The 21,276-nt window shown below is 36.3% G+C and overlaps 1 protein-coding gene across 4 annotated transcripts in view; it reads left to right on the plus strand.

Moving 5' to 3' along the window:
- Positions 1 to 20,386, plus strand: part of LOC110464986 (monocarboxylate transporter 7-like) — a 60,803-nt gene extending 40,417 nt beyond the window's left edge. For all 4 annotated transcript variants that reach the window (XM_021520641.1, XM_021520561.1, XM_021520715.1 and 1 more), the window contains 5 exons: positions 5,746 to 6,849; positions 8,298 to 8,441; positions 9,120 to 10,247; positions 13,991 to 14,116; positions 15,195 to 20,386. In XM_021520641.1, coding sequence (XP_021376316.1) covers positions 6,612 to 6,849; positions 8,298 to 8,441; positions 9,120 to 10,247; positions 13,991 to 14,116; positions 15,195 to 15,397 — 1,839 coding nt within the window. In that variant the 5' untranslated portion in view covers positions 5,746 to 6,611 and the 3' untranslated portion in view covers positions 15,398 to 20,386. The remainder of the gene's footprint in view (positions 1 to 5,745; positions 6,850 to 8,297; positions 8,442 to 9,119; positions 10,248 to 13,990; positions 14,117 to 15,194) is intronic.
- Positions 20,387 to 21,276: the final 890 nt, after the last annotated feature.

Raw genomic sequence — 21,276 nt, forward strand, 5'->3', positions numbered from 1 at the left:
CTAAAAATACAAACATCTTTATGCATGATCATATATTCTCATAAATGATTATCTGATGGATTGGTTGAAGGATACGTTTAATTAGGGCACAGGTACATATTTTTCAACCACACAAAAAACAGTTTAATACTAACATATTTACAGTCTTTGCTTTACTTGTATACTATATGTCCAAATGCCTGGTGGGAAGATTTTAGTCTGGTGCAGAAGTGAAATTGAACATTATTGTTTGGTTTTGGCTACTTGATGAAACAGCCTATGTATTGTACCTGTTTTTCTGTGAACCGATGGAGTAAACAAATGTAACATGAAGGAAAATATGCACAGCCAGACCATATGATTGAGACCCTCCAATCTCTAAATGGGCGCTCTACTAATTGAGCCACCTGGTCGCCAGCGATTGTCCCGGTCCATTTCCGCTACACAAAGTAAACAAAATAATTATATGACAATTGCGTGTTTCATTATCACCAAATCATACATTTATCACATTATTTACCACAAACTATAATTTATGATAAATTCACACCTGATTATACTTGTTGTTTTCATATCTACCAACTGTAAGTTAAAAACATTTAGAATTTAACGGTGGAAGGATGTTTTTGAAGCGATTGGTAAGCAGTTCCTCACTACATATAACTACAGTGTGCTGTACTTTGTGACATGTGTTGTCTTGGCAACTTAAATTTGCTGAACGTGATAAAAGGTAATGTTGTTCAATGAGGATATATTAAGACCTAGAAGTGACGCAATTCTTTCAGAACGATAAAAATGGGAAGTGTGTTTTGTTACTTGGCATGCATAGCCTGATGAATTAAGGGACAAGAAACCTCAGTCGTCTTTTACTGAAGTTCCACTTAATTTACACATTATGTTCACTTCCCCTCATCAGGCTGTACAAAAATAGCATTTAACCCTTTCACCCCTATGTAACTTTAGTAGACTCTACCATGCATTGATATGGATGAGTCCATTATGGTCTACAGTGGTGAAAGGGTTATAAATCCTTCAATGAGATATGGTTTACAAATATATTTTGAGTTTTGTAATACAATATCTGGTTTAATGAATAACAGCATGTTTGTAAAAGATGCCCAGTGTACATTAAAGGCTTATTAAAGCTTCCACCAGAGGGAGTTTCCCTTTAGTTTAATGGTAAAACCTGCGAGTACAAAGTCAGCAGTGGTTCTATCCCCAGTGGAGGTATCCTTTACTCCTGTTACGTAATGTAGCTTTGATTCCATACTGTAATCTGATTTTAGAGCCTCCCTTCTCAATGTTACTATATATATATATATAATGGACATAGTGTTTTGTTTAATGATTGGTTGTTTCTGATAACAAATGCTGCAAACGCCCATCAATATGGGTAACCTGCTAGATAAGGAAATTGAACTATTCAGAATTTCACATATGTTACAATATTACTATACAGTTTCCAATATTTGATATAGCACCCCATCTAGCTAGAATGATTAGCCACTTTGAAGTGCTTTACTTAACATAGACATACATGTCCTACAATCAATACAGTTTCAGGATTTATCAGGCACTAATTACTTGTCCTGTAACCTGCTGCTTAATATACCTCAACGTGTGTAGGTCTATCGGCGTGTGTGTATTGGAGGAATAATAGTGTTCAGATTCATAGCGGAAATAATATTATCTTCATTTGCATTTTTTTTTACAATATTTCACCTCACTTAAGACCAATTTATGACACCTTGTGTAGAAATAAAGGATCTTACATGAGTTTCCATTTCATATGAGATTTATGAAATGATTTTAAGAATTTTTGAATTTAGCGAGCCTCTGGCAAGCTAAAATGAAAAATTTGTGACGAGTTTCATGTTAAATGACAATTTTCATGCAACCTTGAAATGTAAAAAGCCGCCATTTTGACTCATAGGCATGACGTCACAATTGAAACTTACAATCAATCACAGGGCTGATATGTCATATCACATGGGTTAATACGCAAACAAATGTGACATGGGTATAATTATTCACTGGATGACACAGAACATTATGTGATAAAAACTCTTTTTTACTGAAATCTTTGCAAGGACTGTGTGAACTTCAAGGATTATACTCAAAAGCATGGAAGCCTACAGAGTGTTAACCACTCAGATAGGTAGGCCCTTTCTGACCAAGTACCAAGTATTTAACAAAGCATTGCTGAATCGAGTCATTTCAGTGCACATATGTAATAACTGTTTGTGCATACGCTTACAGCGTAGCCATATCAACATCGATTTTATGGACAACTCGTACACATTTTACACCTCTGTGTGCATACGCTTCACTGGTCATTTGTCTGATAATTATAAAGGTGACAGAGTACATACAATACTAGTCATTGAAACGTCACATAGAAACACTTATTGGTTGTGTTACAAGAATCTTTTCATTAGCCCTTTCTGTCTGGGGAATTCCAAAATATTGAAATGAAGTGGGCAAAGATGCGTTTGAATGAACATTGTTATTATTGCTCATCTATATTACTGTGTGTTAACTATTATCAATGGTTTAAACACACAACAAGACCCAGGGACAACACCTATTGGATAGCTGCAAAGTAGTCGTGATAATTGTGACAGTTGTGTGCTATTTCAGTAGAATATAATAGTTATTTCCCTTGTAGTAGGGAAACATGATTAATTGTTTCCCTTGATCAACCATGTTTTACTTGGGCTTCATTCTCTCATGAAACTTGATTGATCTATAGGAAACATCGTTAATATCGAAGAAACAAAATAATTTTGTTTCCCTACCACACAGATCTATACATGTGTCTGTTATAAGAAGATTTTGCAATTCTTCACACATTCGTAATGATAAAATTACAATACCAGGTACATGGTTTCAGTATATATGTTAAAACATATACAGTATTAGGGAAGCCATATTTCCACACACCCACAGTTTTTAAGTAAAACTTTTCAAGAGGAATAAATGCTAGTTTGAAAGTGATATCATATTACAGCAGTTACGATAATTGATAGAGTTTATGAATTACGGTATTATGGTATCACTGAAATATACCCTGTATTTTTATGCCTGTTCAGTTCGGAAGTCCTGACCCCCCTGCTGTTTGTTTCTTACTTTCGTACCTTTGGCCTTGAAATAAATAAATAACAGCTTATCTGCGGTTCTATGTGTACACATTACTCCTCTGGTTTTACGACAGCAGCTTCGTAATAAATATTTTATGCAGCTTGTCTTTTGTTTTATTTCCAGTCTGGGCTTTTGAACATACCTGTGTAGGTCATGCATTATATATACGATTCCAACACAAACAACATTTCTTACCTGTGCTAATTGCACAACTTACAACACGAATAGACAGAGATAAGGTATTTCTGTTACACAACAACAGGGTTTAGGGTAGCGTACAGCGGAATAGCAGTCAATCCCTAAACATACACCATAACATTAGCCACCCTCTATAGGGTCAGTCTGGGCCAAAAGTATAAATCAGGATCCTTCATGCCTAGGATCAATACAGTAGCACACAGTGCCTGATCCTGCAGACTTACTGCATAAAGGGGGAATAGAAAGTAATGTAAGCCTTCGTATGAAAAACTAATTTACAAAAATTGCTTTTACTTAAAAGTAATACACAAGTACGGAGAATGTATTTACCCTCCGTCCAAACGGTACTGGAAATGAGCGTTACTTGTGTAAGGCCAGGATTGAACCTTAATGGACCCTCTAAACTCTATAGACAGATGCTCTACCAACCGAGCTACCTGGTCAAGCTACCTGGTCACCAGCAATAACATTTTATAAAGTGACATAGGAAGGCATGCAAATAAAAAATCCCGTATGATATAAGAGTAAATAATTGAATGTATTGCACATTCACAAACCAGCTCCCACTCAAATCAAACCCAAACTATTTAACACTCCTCAGGCGGGTTGCCGTATATTGGAAAAGTTTCATTCAGTCAGATATTAATTTTGCCCTTCACTTATTATAACAATATAAAGTACAATGTGCACTGATAGTCACTTTCATGATAAATTTGCCTCAATGGTAAAGGCCAAAAAGGGGAAAGTTAAACTGCAGCAAATATTTCCTGATATACAGACTATCTCCCCCTAACTCAAATGTTTAACGCTCCTGGCAAGTAGCGAGTGATCTGACTGAACTCATACATTCCGGCATGGTTATTTCGCTCAACCCAAACCCAATGCTTTTACATTAGTGGTCACATCACCAGTTTGTTATAGGACTGAGTAATACAAAGGATATATGTGTCTCCTCCAGGGATCAATCCAGCCACCCCAAATTGAAGTCTAACTATACCTCAGTGTCTAAACTAAACATTATATATCCCCAGGAGTCTGATCAACATTCAATTTCAGATCCCAATGTAAATATTAGTGTAAACTCAGTTCCACACCTGCAAACATTGTTCTGAACCATTAGATTTAACAATTCATATAGCGATGGTCTGGAAAGATGTCTGTTGGATCAACTACATGATATTATAAACATCAAAAGCTGTTGTAAAAGATGAAATACACATTTATTGTCATCTCGGATAAATATAGAACATATAAATATAATAAAGGAATAACAAATGTGGAGCACAGGCAAAGTGTTCAGTGCCAGTCCACATTAACCAAAATTCATGTCTTTGATTGGTTTAGTAAAGTAATAAAAGTAAAACCAGTCAATAACTTTCCAGTGAAGCGAGCAAAAACAGTCGTTATAGACAGGTGGTCTTTATAGAGGGGATGTTTTAAAGACAGGTAATTATCCCTTCGTAACAGTATTGCAGTCGTTATAGACAAGTGGTCTTGATAGAGGGGAGGTTTTTATAGACAGGTGGTCCTTTTAGAGGGGAGGATTTTATAGACAGGTGGTCTTTATAGAGGGGATTTTTTTATTGACAGGGGATCTTAATAGTGGGAAGGTCTTTATATACAGGTGGTCCTTTTAGACTAGGGGAAGTTTTTATAGAACGGTGGTCTTTATAGAGAGGGAGGGGTTATAGACAGGTGGTCTTTATAGTGGAAAGGTTTTTATAGACAGGGGGTCTTTATAGTGGAAAGGTTTTTATAGCCAGGTGGTCTTTATAGAGAGGGAGGGGTTATAGACAGGTGGTCCTTATAGTGGGAAGGTTTTTATAGACAGGTGGTCTTTATAAAGGGGAGTATTGTAGGGTGATATAGCAATGCAATTCATTCATCTGTGCGTGTGGATTTCAATTATATGGACATGCTAGTTCATAAGCCTATTTATCCAGTCTCACTTATCATACAATGATTGGTTTTAACAAGAGGATAAATCTTATTGCATAAACTTCAAAGTCAAATGTCAAAGTTTTATTTTTTCTTGTGATCTCACAAGTGACTTAATTTCGTAATGGACTTTAATCAAACTTCATAGAGTGGTCATGTATGAGAACACTTTGTGCATCCTTGTGCCTTGTTTGTATGGTGATGCCCTGTAATATAGAAATCACAATATTCTAAATATTTTAAAATCCCCTGCTAAACTTTCATGAACAGTTCATGAACTTAATGTTCATGAATTATTTTCATGACATATTATACTTTCAGTTCATGAACTGTTCTTGAACGTTCATGAAATTGTGAACTATGATTGGCTAGCGATGGTAAGATATAGACAGGTGGTGTTTAAGTCAGGTATATATATATTGATCATTGGTGTTGATAATTACTCATGTGCTACAATCAATCAATAATAAGGTTTATTGTTTGTTTCAGACTAAGCCACATCTGTCCTTGATGTCTGTTCAACATTGAACTTCCATAGAGACATCCTCACCTTTGAAAATTGGACAGAAGAGATTGTCACAAGTTAAATTTGGTTCTCTGTGAAATAGATGAGAGTTTTATTTCCTCTATGAAGAGTTCCTTTGATATCTTCTGCAGACTCATGACAACTCTCAGGTCTCCAAGGATTCCAACTCACCAGTCGTCTGCTGTTGGAAGGACCGCAGGTGATTACTTCCGACTTGCTGGCGGGTAATCTCTCAGGATTTTCTTGGTCCCCAAGGGCCAACGATTATGTAAACTTGGTTAAATACTCAGTGTGGCCAGGCTAATAGGGTTTAACTGCTGCCGTTCTTGTTATTGTTGTGTTGTTGAGTTATTGACTGTATCAGACAAATCATTTCTCCCCAGAGTGACCGAGGACGTGCTCACAATTAATGTACCAATACAGACCGGTGGACAAAACTACTGATTTTAATTCATTTTTAAACTGTTTTATTAATCAGAATAGCATTTACAATTCAACATTTAAAATGAAATATTCTTAACAGAAGACATTGATGAAAACCACCTTTGCAATATTTTCATAATCAAATTGATATCTCCGAGAAGAAGTTGCATTTTAAATTGCATTTGATTATTTTAACAAATTGTGACATTTTTATAGACTTTACATGCTTAAAAGGAAATGTTCTACACCTTGAAGAATAGCAGTGCTTTTTAACAGAGGCGTAACACTGATGTATTGTTGAGCTTGATACAGTCGCAGCGAAACTGATAGTGCTATATTATAGTCAGAGTGCTAGATAACTAGGTCATCACTGGTAAGCTGTTACCTGTAAAACCTTAGTGAAATCATGGGAAAAGGAAAGCATCCTGATAATCATGAAGAAGAGGAGTTGGATGTGGCAGTGCCCCCGGACGGTGGATGGGGGTGGATGGTCGTACTTGGCTCATTTGCGCTCCACGTCATCGCTGATGGAATTGTTTATTCCTTTGGAGTATTCTATATTGACTTTCTGGATTATTTCAAAGGAGGCAAAGGAGAGACGTCCTGGGTAGGCTCTCTCGTGCCTGGAGTAACGCTCACCGTAGGTAAGTACGCTTTTTTGCGGTACAGATATTTTGTGGGTTGTCTCCCTTGTTCCCAAGGTGACCGTGGCTCTCTGTAAATGAATATTGTAGGACCTGGTAGTTTGTCTGCCTAATGCTACCAGGTTACATTCTTTAAAGGACTTTCAATGTTAACTCACGCTAATGGGTAACCTTCTCTATGGGCAAGTTGTTTAGGACTCTAGGGTTAAGAACATTGTCTTTTTGTTCCAAGGGTTGCATGCTGTGGGTTGATAGTGGAGGACATATTGGATTGTCCTCCTTTTGTCATTATTTTACCATCCTGGTGGGTAATTACTGTAGATGTCAGGTTGTGACCTTCTTGTCTGGAGTTCACACTGTCTGTGGGTTTATATCGAAGAACATTTTTGATAGTCTCCCTTACAAATGTATGTTAGGTTACACTGTATGTGTAAATGTTTATCTGTTAGTGCCTTCTGCTAAAACACTTTGGTCTCATTATTTTCCTGAAGTACTGACTATACTGGGGTACACTGTTCTTCCCAAATCAACATTATAGGTCCATTTTACCCTTAGCTGAATAAAATTATGGCTTCAGGGAACAGGTTTGGGGTGGGGATTGCTTAAATTCTTTAGAATGACTTTGTGTACTAAGTACTTATTCACTGCCAAGCTAACTCAATGTATCAATTTGTCGGTTTGTCTAGTATTTTGTAACTTATCCAGGAAAAAAGACTGCATTAAGAAAAAAATAAAAAATAAATAAAATTAGAATGCATAGTGCAAACAGTAATAATTTGTTCAATTAAAAATGGGTAAAATGTTGAAAATTGGTTACAAAGGTATCAATTGTTTAAAGGAATGCAAAGTTATGTGGTGAAGAACCTACAATTGATATGAAGTAGGAGGCAGATATATAATTGTTTACATTCACTTTACATTATATTATAATTGTACATTCACTTAACAGATGTTAATTGAGACAGTGGCTTTAGAGTAATTTTACAAATTTCAAATTTCAAATTTCAAATTTTACAAATTTCAGGACCCATTGCAAGTGCCATTAAAGCGCTTTAGAGTAATTTTACAAATTATATAGGGCGCTATATAAATGTTGTATATTATTATATTATTATTATTGTTTGTTTCAGGACCCATTGCAAGTGCCCTTAAAGCGCTTGAGAGTAATTTTACAAATTATATAGGGCGCTATATAAATGTTGTATATTATTATATTATTATTATTGTTTGTTTCAGGACCCATTGCAAGTGCCCTTAAAGCGCTTGAGAGTAATTTTACAAATTATATAGGGCGCTATATAAATGTTGTATATTATTATATTATTATTATTGTTTGTTTCAGGACCCATTGCAAGTGCCCTTACAGCGCTTGAGAGTAATTTTACAAATTATATAGGGCGCTATATAAATGTTGTATATTATTATATTATTATTATTGTTTGTTTCAGGACCCATTGCAAGTGCCCTTACAAATCGTTATGGTTGCCGTGTGGTGACAATAGCTGGTGCCTTGATAGCCTCGCTCGGCTTCATCCTCAGTCTCTTCGCCCCGAACATCTACTACCTCTATTTCTCATTTGGTATAATGTCTGGTAAGCATGGCGACATCTTATCTGGTTAATGAGCAAAGTAGTAGGAGATATACACAAATTTCTATCACCCCAATAGAGGACATTGAAGAATAAAATACAGTAAACTTGATTATAGTATTATGGCATATAGTATACATCAACATTTCATACTTTTCAAGATGTTTCACTATTTTTTTAAAAATTCTAGCACTGGACAAAAATGGGTCTGTAAGTCACTTTGATGTACATTATATTATATGTATATTATCAGATGTGGAATAATGTCCTACGCACTATGGCAAGCCAAGTTGTCATTTATTGATGGAGCAATGTTGATCCAGTACTTAACCAAATTATATAAGATGTTTTATATACTTTATAAGATATCTTATATATTAAATAAGATATCCTATATATTATATAAGATATCTCATAAAAGATATAAGATATCTTATATATTATATAAGATATCTCATATAATATATAAGATATATCACTCGGAGCCTATCGATAACCGAGGGTGTCTGAGAGGATTTGATCAAAAATGGCAACCTATGTCAATGGGACCAGTTATCAAATTGAAACTACATATAATCATGGCAAGCCAAGTTGTCATTTATTCATGGAGCAATGTTGATCCAGTAAAAAAAATTAACGTCATGATTGCTGAATTAAGTGAAGATGTGTGTCTATTTTCAGGTCTGGGATTCGGACTCATGTACCTCCCTGCCATCGTCAGTGTGGGACACTACTTTGAGAAGAAACGTTCCTTTGCTACCGGAATAGCTGTATGTGGTTCAGGAGTGGGCACATTCATTTTCGCTCCTCTTTCCAAAGTTTTGTTGGATGAATATACTTGGCGTGGGGCCACTCTCATTGAAGCTGGAATTATTCTCAACTGTGTCATTTTTGGAGTTTTATTCCGACCATTGTTACCTACAAAAAAATCAAAAAAGAAATATGATGTTGAAGCAAATGGGAAAAGTGAAAAAGAGGCACTTATGAGGGAGAATGGGGATGGTAAACGAAGTTCTCTGCGTATCCCCTCTGTAAGCATCACAACAGAGCCAAGCTCTCCCTCATCTTTGGTGGCTTTCGATGCCAATAAAATTCTCACCCGAATAAAAGTTGAGCAGAATGGTATAGCTCAAATGGTACGAAGTGATGGTGCACTACATAAAATGAATGGATATTCATCATCTCCGCCAAGTTCTCCCACAAGTAACGTTGCCCCTGTGGTCCTCCGCTCAGGAACATTTAGACGCCAACATTCCACCATGTCGTCCACCAGCCATCTGTCTCCACTCGCTCGCAAAGACATTTTCTACAGTGGGAGTTTGATAAACATTCCTCAGTATAAATCCAACCCGGATCTCTATGTGACTAGTGTTCTATCCATTCCAGAGCAAGTTTCAAATGAAGATGATTGGTTTATTTTCCGGTGTTTAAATCTCTCCCCAGAAGTACGAGATGCAGTGAGACAGATGCTTGATTTCTCTCTTCTGAAGGATCCAATTTTTCTCTTGTTTGTTGTGTCAAACTTTTTTACAAGTATCGGCTTCAACATGCCGTATATTTACCTGCCTGACAGGGCATTAGAGGCAGGCATCTCAAAGACAGATGCAGCGTTACTGGTGTCTGTGATCGGGATCGCTAACACAATTGGTCGGGTGGTGTTTGGCTGGATGGCTGACCAGAAGTGGGTGAATCGTCTGATGCTGTATAGCACAGCCCTAACAATCTGTGGGATCGCCACCGCCCTTTCTCCTCTAAGTAACAGTTTTGAATACCTACTGGTTTACGCAGCAGTCTTCGGAGCCTTCATAGGTAATTTTCCTTGCTTTCTCGAGAGGGCCTTGTATACAATTTCCCCCTTTCAACCCTATGTAACTTTAGTAGACTACCATACATTGATCTGGATGTGTTCATTATGGTCTACAGTGGTGAAAGGGTTAAGTATCATTTCACATCCAGATTAGCTTGAAAGAGTTATAATATCAAGTTTTCAAAATGTAATTTCTTCATACTTGCCAACTTTTCGAATTTTCCATTGGCGAGGTTACACTTGCTCAGAATTCAATGCAAAAATAAAATATGTGTATCTACACCCTAGGGGGAAAATAACACTTTTAAATGGCATCGTTGGAGCTGTTCTTTCAGGTGAAATCATCAGATCTTAGAAAATAGGAATACTTAGCAAATCAACTGGTTGAAAATGCTCAATTTTAGGGTCCAAAATCGGGAGTGTCCCTCCTAAATAGGGAGAGTTGACAAGTGTGTTTCTTTGCAAAACATTCCAGAAAGCTAATTACATATATACTTTTTATTTGTTTTTCTTGGGCTGCAAGTATAAATAGAAATCCTTTTTAGCTCACATAATTCAACAAATGAAAGTGAGCTTATCCCTTTCACCCCTGGGTAACTTTAGTAGACTCTGCGATACATTGATCTGGATGAGTCCATTATGGTCTACAGTGGTGCAAGTGTTAAGCTATAGAGTTCCATCTTTCATCTGTCCTTCCATAAACAAATACTTGAACAACTTCTCCTTCTGAACCTTTCAACAGAATTTCACCAAATTTGAGTGGAAGCATTCTTAGGTAGTGGGATTTTAAAATTAAATGGAATAGCAAAAACCGTGGGGTGATCGAGGACAGACCAAAGAGGGGTTAAGTTGGTCACAGTTTCTGTTTGTTATTGTTGAGCGACTAAATTCAAAGTGTTGTCCAACACTATGACCACACGCCGAGGAATTTGTTTAAATGAAACTTCATACCATCTCAAATGTTCAAAAGATGCAATTTGATGCTAAATATATTAATACACTTTCAACAACAATGAATGCTCATCTTTCAGTTTATTATACATTTTAAACTCTTTTACCATTGACAGAACAACCATGTTTTTAGTGAGAACAAAGTTGTGTTTTCTACAGTAATTGGATCCGTCTGGTGATACAAAATGCAGATATCACTATCAGTCAGAACCATTTATTAATTTCTGTCTTAATTTGAATTTCACGCAACAGTTTGATTGGTCCCTGATTACTACTTCAGTATGATCGAAAGACCTGAACATTGAGAAAACATTCAAGTGTTACAGTCCTTGTAGATTTACAACATCATTGTTTCAGTTATCTCAGGCCTGCACAATGTATTTCTGAATAGGGGTACGGTGGGGATTACCAGTAGATACTTCTGGGTAGAGAGAGACTTTTATTGACCTGAGATTGCAGACTGGCTGTAAATTAAACCAAAAGTGAAGTATTAATGCCTAAAATGTATAAACCCAATCCCATATTTCATCAATTGAACAAATACGTGTTATTGTGTTTTATGACCGGTGACTCATGAACTGTAAGGATATGCAGTACTAAGTCTGAGAGGCTGTTGACTTTTGTCACCCAATGTTTAATATACAGCCTAGGCCTGACAGTATAGGATACAGTGACCTGTCGGCTATATGTGCTAAGCACCATTGTTTACTATACACCCTAGGCCTGACAGTATAGGATACAGTGACCTGTAGGCTTTGTGCTAAGCCCCATTGTTTACTATACAGCCTAGGCCTGATAGTATAGGATACAGTGACCTGTAGGCTATATGTGCTAAGCACCATTGTCTACTATACAGCCTAGGCCTGACAGTATAGGATAGTGACCTGTAGGCTATATGTGCTAAGCACCATTGTTTACTATCCAGCCTAGGCCTGACAGTATAGGATACAGTGACCTGTAGACTATATGTGCTAAGCACCATTGTTTACTATACAGCCTAGGCCTGACCCTATAGGATACAGTGACCTGTAGGCTATATGTGCTAGGCACCATTGTTTACTATACAGCCTAGGCCTGACAGTATAGAATACAGTGACCTGTAGGCTATGTGCTAAGCACCATTTTTTACTATACAGCCTAGGCCTGACAGTATAGGATAGTGACCTGTAGTCTATATGTGCTAAGCACCATTGTTTACTATACATCCTAGGCCTGACAGTATAGTATACAGTGACCTGTAGGCTATGTGCTAAGCACCATTATTTAATGTACAGCCTAGGCCTGACAGTATAGGATCCAGTGCCCTGTAGGCTATATGTGCTAAGCACCATTGTTTAATATACAGCCTAGGCCTGACAGTATAGGATACAGTGACCTGTCGGCTATATGTGCTAAGCACCATTGTTTACTATACATCCTAGGCCTGACAGTATAGGATAGTGACCTGTAGTCTATATGTGCTAAGCACCATTGTTTACTATACAGCCTAGGCCTGATAGTATAGGATACAGTGACCTGTAGGCTATATGTGCTAGGCACCATTGTTTACTATACAGCCTAGGCCTGACCCTATAGGATACAGTGACCTGTAGGCTATATGTGCTACGCACCATTGTTTACTATACAGCCTAGGCCTGACAGTATAGGATAGTGACCTGTAGTCTATATGTGCTAAGCACCATTGTTTACTATACAGCCTAGGCCTGATAGTATAGGATACAGTGACCTGTAGGCTATATGTGCTACGCACCATTGTTTACTATACAGCCTAGGCCTGACCCTATAGGATACAGTGACCTGTAGGCTATATGTGCTACGCACCATTGTTTACTATACAGCCTAGGCCTGACAGTATAGGATACAGTGACCTGTCGGCTATATGTGCTAAGCACCATTGTTTACTATACAGCCTAGGCCTAACAGTATAGGATACAATGACCTGTAGGCTATGTGCGAAGCACCATTGTATCTTGAATCTTTTGCTCATCAAGTCATCAATTTGAAAATTAGTCAACTTCTCTATTCTCCACTTGAATTAATGTGTGTGCATATTGAAATTTTTATTTCGTATTGAAATTAAAGGAGCTTTAATTTAGAGAGAGGGAGGCACATAGAGCTGCATAGTAAAGTCAGAACATACGAAAACATAAGACCGTGCATTAGCATGGTTATAGCGGAGAAAAACCATAACTGAAATTTAAACTGTGTCAACATGATGATCATCCTTTCAGGAATGTGATAACCTCTGTTATATGTATATTTGGGTTTCCTTGATTTAGTAGAAATCGAAGGTTAGGATGATCTTCCCAGATTATAGGGGTCATGAGGATAGCACTATTGACTGATTATGTGTTATCTCAGTAATAGAAGGTCGTTACTAGATTTCTGCCTGGAGATAACACTGACCTTTATGTAAAGTAAGGTGCTGTGTACAATTTGTCGTTTATATACACAGGTGTAATTTAGGTTAACAGATAACATAAATGTGACAAATCATAGCGCTAGAAAGTTCACAAGTCAATATATAAATATAAGGTCAAAATAACATCTCACTATTATTTTTCTTAAGATTTCCATGATTTCCTGTTTTTTTAGTGTAAAACATAATATATTTGTTCATCCAATGGTACATGTAGTACCTATATATACAGTGTATAGCAGTCATTCCAATTAAAACCTAATGATAAAATAGTAAATATTGACTATTCAAAGAACATGTGTTTAATTGACCATTGTACATTTGTATCCCACTTTTAAAACATAATATTAAAACATAATAATGTATTATTTGTAGGTGTCTATGTCGGACTGACCTCAGTGGTGTTGGTAGACCTACTAGGACTGGACAAGCTGACCAGTGCCTTTGGACTACTGCTCATGTTCCAGGGAGTAGCCACGCTCATCGGTCCACCTATTGCTGGTAGGCAACTCCTCCCTGTTAACGATCAGTGTGTGTGACGAAGAGTCCGTTCGTTTGTGAAGAGTTTCACTTCCTTTTGATACTAAGGTCGCATGATGATGGTGTTCACATGACACTAGAGCTATTGTTTAAAAGTGTCATCACACTGAAAGATCATAACATGGACACAGTAGCATGACACATTATTCTAATAACAGGCTAACCAGAGGTTCCTAGAGAGACAAAAAGAGGAGTCAATAGTTGTAATGATGTGTCGGATAAATTTTGGTCGATCTCGCCTTTGTCCCCCAAGCAAATTACACAGTCCGTAGGGTCCTACATTAATCACCTCATATGATCATGCAGTGGAATATAGCTACTTTCTTCCTTCCACAAGCTGCACAGGCAGTGTGTCATAAGAAATTGGAAGCAGCAAGTCTCAGTTCTAGAAAAGGAAAAAAAATAGGAAAAAAATGGAAGACAAGGATCAGAGGTATTGCTAGTACTGATTAATTAGCAGAATTGGTGTATTCATTATTTAATAAAAGACATTTAATCCTGTGATTCAGCAGTGGATAACCCAACAGCCTGGCATTACAACACTGGATTAACAGGAGTGAAATTGTTTTTATTTTCCTTTACTAGTAGGGTACACAATGATCAGTTAACCCTTTCCCTAGTAAACAACTGCACAGATTTCAGAAATTATAGGAATGAATATATATATATTTACAATTTGTACATCAAAAACAGTTAATAAATGAAGCCAATAGGTGTCTTTCTGCCACAATAGATGAAGCCGATAGGTGTCTTTCTGCCACAATAAATGAAGCCGATAGGTGTCTTTCTGCCACTTGTTTAGATTCATATGTACACTTTACCAAGAAAGTCTTTTCCAAGTATGAAAAATAGCAGTTTGCTGTTCCATTCCGCTGATTTACAGAGTGTGGGTACATGTATTACTGATATAATAATAATAATAATTTGAGGGACTTTTATACCCCTTCATCATAACCTAGTTTGTAGGTCGTCTTAAAGCACTTCACAAATTATATTGATTTAAACTACATTGCTGACAATGGATCCTGATCTGTTTCAGGCTGGCTGTATGACGCTACAGGAAGTTACGACATTTCATTCCAGCTGTGCGGTACAGTTGTGGCTGTCAGTGGCTTCATGCTGTATTCTATTCCTTTGATCCAGAAATGTCTCGGTCGCACAGGGCCACCTGGAAAAGCTGTGGAGTTCACTGTCGATGTGGACAGTAACGAAGTGGAGGGGGACCAATCCAGTCCAATCTAAGGCTATGCTACTGCTTGAAGTATGTGCTGTGATATAGGGGAGTCTTTCTGCATCATGCCTCAGTTGTTGGAGATTCTCATAAAGATTATTGGTTCCTCTGGTTAAAATCATATTGCATAATGTTAGGAGTTTTTGACATACTTTCTACCATGGAAATCTGACAACAGCAATACTAAGATTCATCATTCTGCCATTAGAAGTTAGTAATCTGACAGCAGCAAAGACAGATTGTAGACGTCTTATAAGCAATCCACATCATTGTAACAGGAATGTTATGCAGATTGCTGAAGTGCAGCTAGTCTGGTCACATTTAGACAGTCGTTACATTTATTGATAGATGTACAGATTGAGTTATAGTATCATAGAAGATACGTTTAGATATCTGTATTAAGTGTTTTACTGTTGACACTTTAGTAACTTACCTTGTCTATTAAAGTGGTAAATCACATGTAAACAGACTTTAACGTTTTATTCTGAGGGAGTCACTTATTGCCGTTGTTCTAATATTATTTGAATAGTCCCATAAACAATGTTCAACATGTGCTTTTGAACTATTAAACTAGCTAGTCCAATTTAAGTTTTTGTTTAGTGATAGAGAAATGATAGTCCATTATTCTGCTGTAGTCTCCATTATACATGAGGACTGTCCTGTAGTTCTGCTTAGAAATGGGAAATTTATTACTTTTATTTTGTACTAAAAAACCAAGGAAGCTATAAAAGCTGGATTTCAAGTCCCCGGGAATGATGTAGGGGAGGTAATGCAGACTGTATCATGCTTTGTATGTTAATTAAGGGAGATAACTCAGACTTATTGTTGGTCAAGAAAATAGCTACGAATTTATCATTGCTATAATTGTGATTGACGTGTGCTAATTAAGAAATGTCATTACTTAGAGTGCTCAATCTGCTTAACGTGCAGAAACAAATTTAAAAAATAAGTTAAAGGCAATAATAACTGTCTTCGCTTATATGCAAGAGACTGATTTTAAAATCTAAATTTTATGTTATATATGTATATTGTGTATTTGATATTGTACAATTGTTTTGCTGGATATGATTTGAAATCTTAAATGTTACATTGATATTTACTGTATGTTTGATATTATACAATTGTTAGGACTATTATATATACATTCAATGTGTAAAGCTACCCAGTTGAGGTATACAGAAATATGACTGCCATGATGAATCATGTTTTGAATGTGTAAGGTTTCACATGAACAATTAATTTACAGGTACTACTTTTATAAAGTGGTATTTTGAAAGGGTTTCTTTCCTGAAGATGGAATTAAATTATTGCATGAAATTTCTATGAAATGAAAATGCAATGAAGGAGAGTAGATACAATGCACCAACATAAGGGTGTGTTGTGCCTGTTGTGTTGTATGCCTTTTAAATGTATTATATTGTGTGGATTTATGGACATGCAATACTAATGCTGCAAGAGGGAATAGAAAACAAATCCAATACTTAATCAAACATCTCTGTTGATTTGAAGAGGTGTTCATATACATGTTTTAATTAACAAGTCTAATTATTGGAATCAGTATATAAAAATTATACAATGACTAATTGTCAGAAAAAGTACATATTGAAATTCTTGATTTTTCAACAATATAAACACGGATATGTAAATTTAGTCTGAGAAAAAGATTTAGAACAAATTACCAGGAACATTGCATTTTAAATAATTTTTTGAGATATAACAATTATCTGTTTTCCAGCTGAAGTTCTAAAACTGTTGTTTGATAATTGTGTATGTATGAGCGTGAGGTTTAGCAGAATATTTAGTTTTATAATGGCATTTTAGCGTTAATTTTAGTTTTCGTATTTTTATTTACATGATGTTGATTATTGTGTTGGCTCATTAATTAATTCAAATTAACTTTGTAGAACTCATTGTGAGCAATGGTAGAAGGATTTACCCAGTGTTGATGGTAGGTTTATATAGTAGAAAGTTAACTGTGTGGGCAATGGTAGAAGAATTTACCCAGTGTTGATGGTAGGTCTATATAGTTGAAAGTTAACTCTGTGGACAATGGTGGAAGGATTTACCCAGTGTTGATGGTAGGTCTATATAGTAGAAAGTTAACTGTGTGGGCAATGGTAAAAGGATTTACCCAGTGTTGATGGTAGGTCTATATAGTTGAAAGTTAACTCTGTGGGCAATGGTAGAAGGATTTACCCAGTGTTGATGGTAGGTCTATATAGTAGAAAGCTAACTGTGTGGGCAATCGTAGAAGGATTTACATAGTGTTGATGGTAGGTCTATATAGTAGAAAGTTAACTGTGTGGGCAATGGTAAAAGGATTTACCTAGTGTTGATGGTAGGTCTATATAGTTGAAAGTTAACTGTGTGGGCAATGGTAGAAGGATTTACCCAGTGTTGATGGTAGGTTTATATAGTAGAAAGTTAATTGTCACACAAGTTGACGCAATTAATGTTCTTGATTCCTTTTTAGAAATTGATCAATGATAGACACCTGTTAACATAGGTTCTATCTCCTATGTATTCTGTTTATACTTTTTGAATAGGCTGATGTGAACAAAGTATGAAATTTTTTTGTATTTAGGACCGTGTTTAAACAATACAAGGAGTTTTGAAGTCCTTCCATAACTTTTGGTGTCTCAGTGTTAAAAAACCCAATTGTTATCATTTGCCGAGTCTTATTAGCCTATTTAGTTTAAGTTGTTTTCATTATAAAGTTACACACTAGATCGAAATTGGCTTTGTTCATTCAAATGACAGACATAAGAGTTAAGAAAAGAACAATTTTGTAATATTGAGGGGAATTTAGCCTGGGAGAATATTTAGTAGAAATATCCTATTAATTTTAATACAGTTATAATAATGACTTGTACATTGTATTTAGTTTCAATTCAGAAACATTTTTTATAATACTGCTTTATTGTTACTTAATTGTTTTTGCTTACTCTAGCATAAGAGAAAAATTGAAAATACATATATACACAGTATGTAGATTTCTTATTTCCCTCGAGGTTTATAACACTATAATCATTAATTACGCTGGTTTGGTGTAAACGCGAAGTCCATACAAACGACATTCATGTTATATACGATCCATTAAGTGTTTAATGAGCTGCTATTTTATTGTTGTTTCAATAATATTGTTTGTCATAGTAAACATAATGACAAAATCATATGATTATAATAACATGTTTTTTTAATGTCTTTATTGTTTTAATGAAAAAATCAGATGTCTCAGTGTTATAACTGTGATAAGTATTTTACAAGCTACTCACGTATAAATATTTTACTTTACAAAAAACGTTTTAGGAATCCCAGCTGAACACTTCCTACCTTTAGAGTCGATCAAATGAGCTGTATATCAATCCAGTATGAAATCAGTCAGTTTTGTTCATGCTGAATTAATTTAATATGGTCATTTTGACTTTATAGTACCATATCTTTTTCTACTTCATAACTGGAGTGATATGCTTTATAAAGTTATGATTCCTTTACTTCTAAGCCAGTTAAATGTAGTGCAATATATTGATATTATTATGTTGATTTGCTTTATAAATGCATCCTATCCTGCTTCCTGAACAGTCGAAGCTTAAGGATACCCGTACCACTGACACAAAATAGTAGCTAAAGGTTGGAAACTGTTCTTTCTGATATGACTGTAGCTTTGATAAAAACTTTTTCTGAAGAGAAAACCGTACCTTAAAGGACATTTATGAGAAATAATAAGGATGAATTAAATACAACATAATCATCAGTAGTGTTTCGAGTGTAAAGTTTCAGTGGGGCTAGCCTGAGATTCAAACTGCAGACTTCAGATTGTTATACTATCATCCTAGCCAATTGAGCTACCTGGTCATTGGAAGTGCACTGGCCCAATATTTCTACAGTTACATCCAAACGGAAGTTTAGGAGAGATTACGCTATGTAGGAAAAACCACAGTGCAGTGGGACAGGGATCCTTAAGTGTATAATACCTGTCCATTTAATGTAGATCCTCCTCATTAGTTGACATCCCCCAAAGGTTAAGAATGAAGTTTGGTTCCTAATCAGTCTTGTTTATGATAAATTATGACAGCTGTGCTGTATTTGTATTGGGGACAAATGAAACTTACATTTATAAATGAATTTACAAAGAAAGGTAATGTTGAACAGAGGGTCCAGCTATATTGATATTGAATTGATTTAAGCAATATCATAATTGTTAATCAAAATAAGTCAATCAAATCCTAACACATTTATGTCAATATGGCGGTTATCCCAAGTTTCCTCTGTCCCCGACACCAGACTTAGACATTTTTTGCAGATAGATGTCTGGTTTGGGGCCAGAGGGCAATACTACACCGTTTGGTATCACTGAGTTTTGAGGTGCTGGGGAGGACCTGCAGTGCTAAGGCCAGGAATATATCAAATGACTGAGTCAATATTTACATCTAAAATTGGATGATAGTTGTAATCCCCATTACAGGATCAGATTACTACAATAGCCTAGTTAAATAGTATGTATTTTATCTGCTTGTAGGTAAATAAACCAACGCTTCCCAATAAGTACTAATGTCATTTATCATGGGATTATGAAAATCCCATTTATGTGATATTGTGATATATTTCTAGGAATGAGGTTTTCCTGTGAAGGTGCTTTGAAGAAATTTAACATTCAGAAGATTTTGTTTTGTTATGAAATTGAAGCAATATTAGATACAAAGTCACATTCCATAGGTCGTTTATAAGGCCTGAAACGCAAATCATGCTCAGACATATTTTTGTATATATCTTTATTCATGTTTTGTAAATATTTCAACTTTGATTGTAACATATTTTTTAAACATCTTTAAAATAATTGCCAGTTAAATGTGTGGAAGGTAGATGTTGCTCATCTTATTTGCATGCCATGGTAGTTTATGTAAGACTTGGCAGTAGAACCTTGTTCATCCTCGATATCCAGGGGTTACATCATCCTCGATATCCAGGGGTTACGTCATCCTCGATATCCAGGGGTTACGCTCACTTTCGCTCTCTACACCCCTGGAATGTGTCATAGCAAATTTGAAGGCTTGGTGTGCGCTACCTTGTTGATGAGACAAGACTTGTTCGATCCTTTGATGTACATATTCCAGGGGTGCAGAGAGCGAAAGTGAGGTAAACCCTGGAGATCGAGGATGATGTAACCCCTGGAGATCGAGGATGACGTAACCCCTGGATATCGAGGATGACGTAACCCCTAGAGATCGAGGATGACGTAACCCCTGGAGATCGACGATGACGTAACCCCTGGATATCGAGGATGAACCTTGTTAGACTTGGCTCTAATACTCTGTTCTCTGGAACATTAGAATTGGGCACTGTTGCCTATAATGGTATATAACCGTTTATGTATGTGGAGCCTACTGCAGAATTGGAGGCTTCTTCTCTGTCCGTTTGTTGGGGACACTGAAAAGACCTTTATTGGTTCAAAAGAATCTCGCATGAAATCACCTGGGACTTCAATATATTCTACTTTCTCTACATTTTCTTTGTGCAGTGTTCCCATAGGGACAGCAGATCCATTTTAGTTTCTTCAGTTCCCTAAAAAGAAGACACAGGACAAAACTACCGATTCTACAGGGGGATTACACATTAGTCGCCTCTAACCATGTACAGTTGGTACAGCAGGTCTAGTCTTTCCAAACTTGCCAAGGTAGTAACATTTTGAGAATGTCAGCACTTTAAAGAGGCCATTATAGATGTTCAGTGCAGACCCATGTGCCACTGATAGAAGTTGTAGCTATGGATCGGCCAAACTCAACTGCAGATACATTCAAAACAAAATTAAGGAGAGATTGTGTATGTATGAATTAAACAATTGAATAACCGAATGTTTTGACTGTATTTGGGACGTGGTAAAAGTAGCCCA

Source organism: Mizuhopecten yessoensis, unplaced genomic scaffold (genome assembly GCF_002113885.1).
Source record: "Mizuhopecten yessoensis strain PY_sf001 unplaced genomic scaffold, ASM211388v2 scaffold213, whole genome shotgun sequence".
Classification (NCBI taxonomy): Eukaryota; Metazoa; Mollusca; class Bivalvia; order Pectinida; family Pectinidae; genus Mizuhopecten; species Mizuhopecten yessoensis.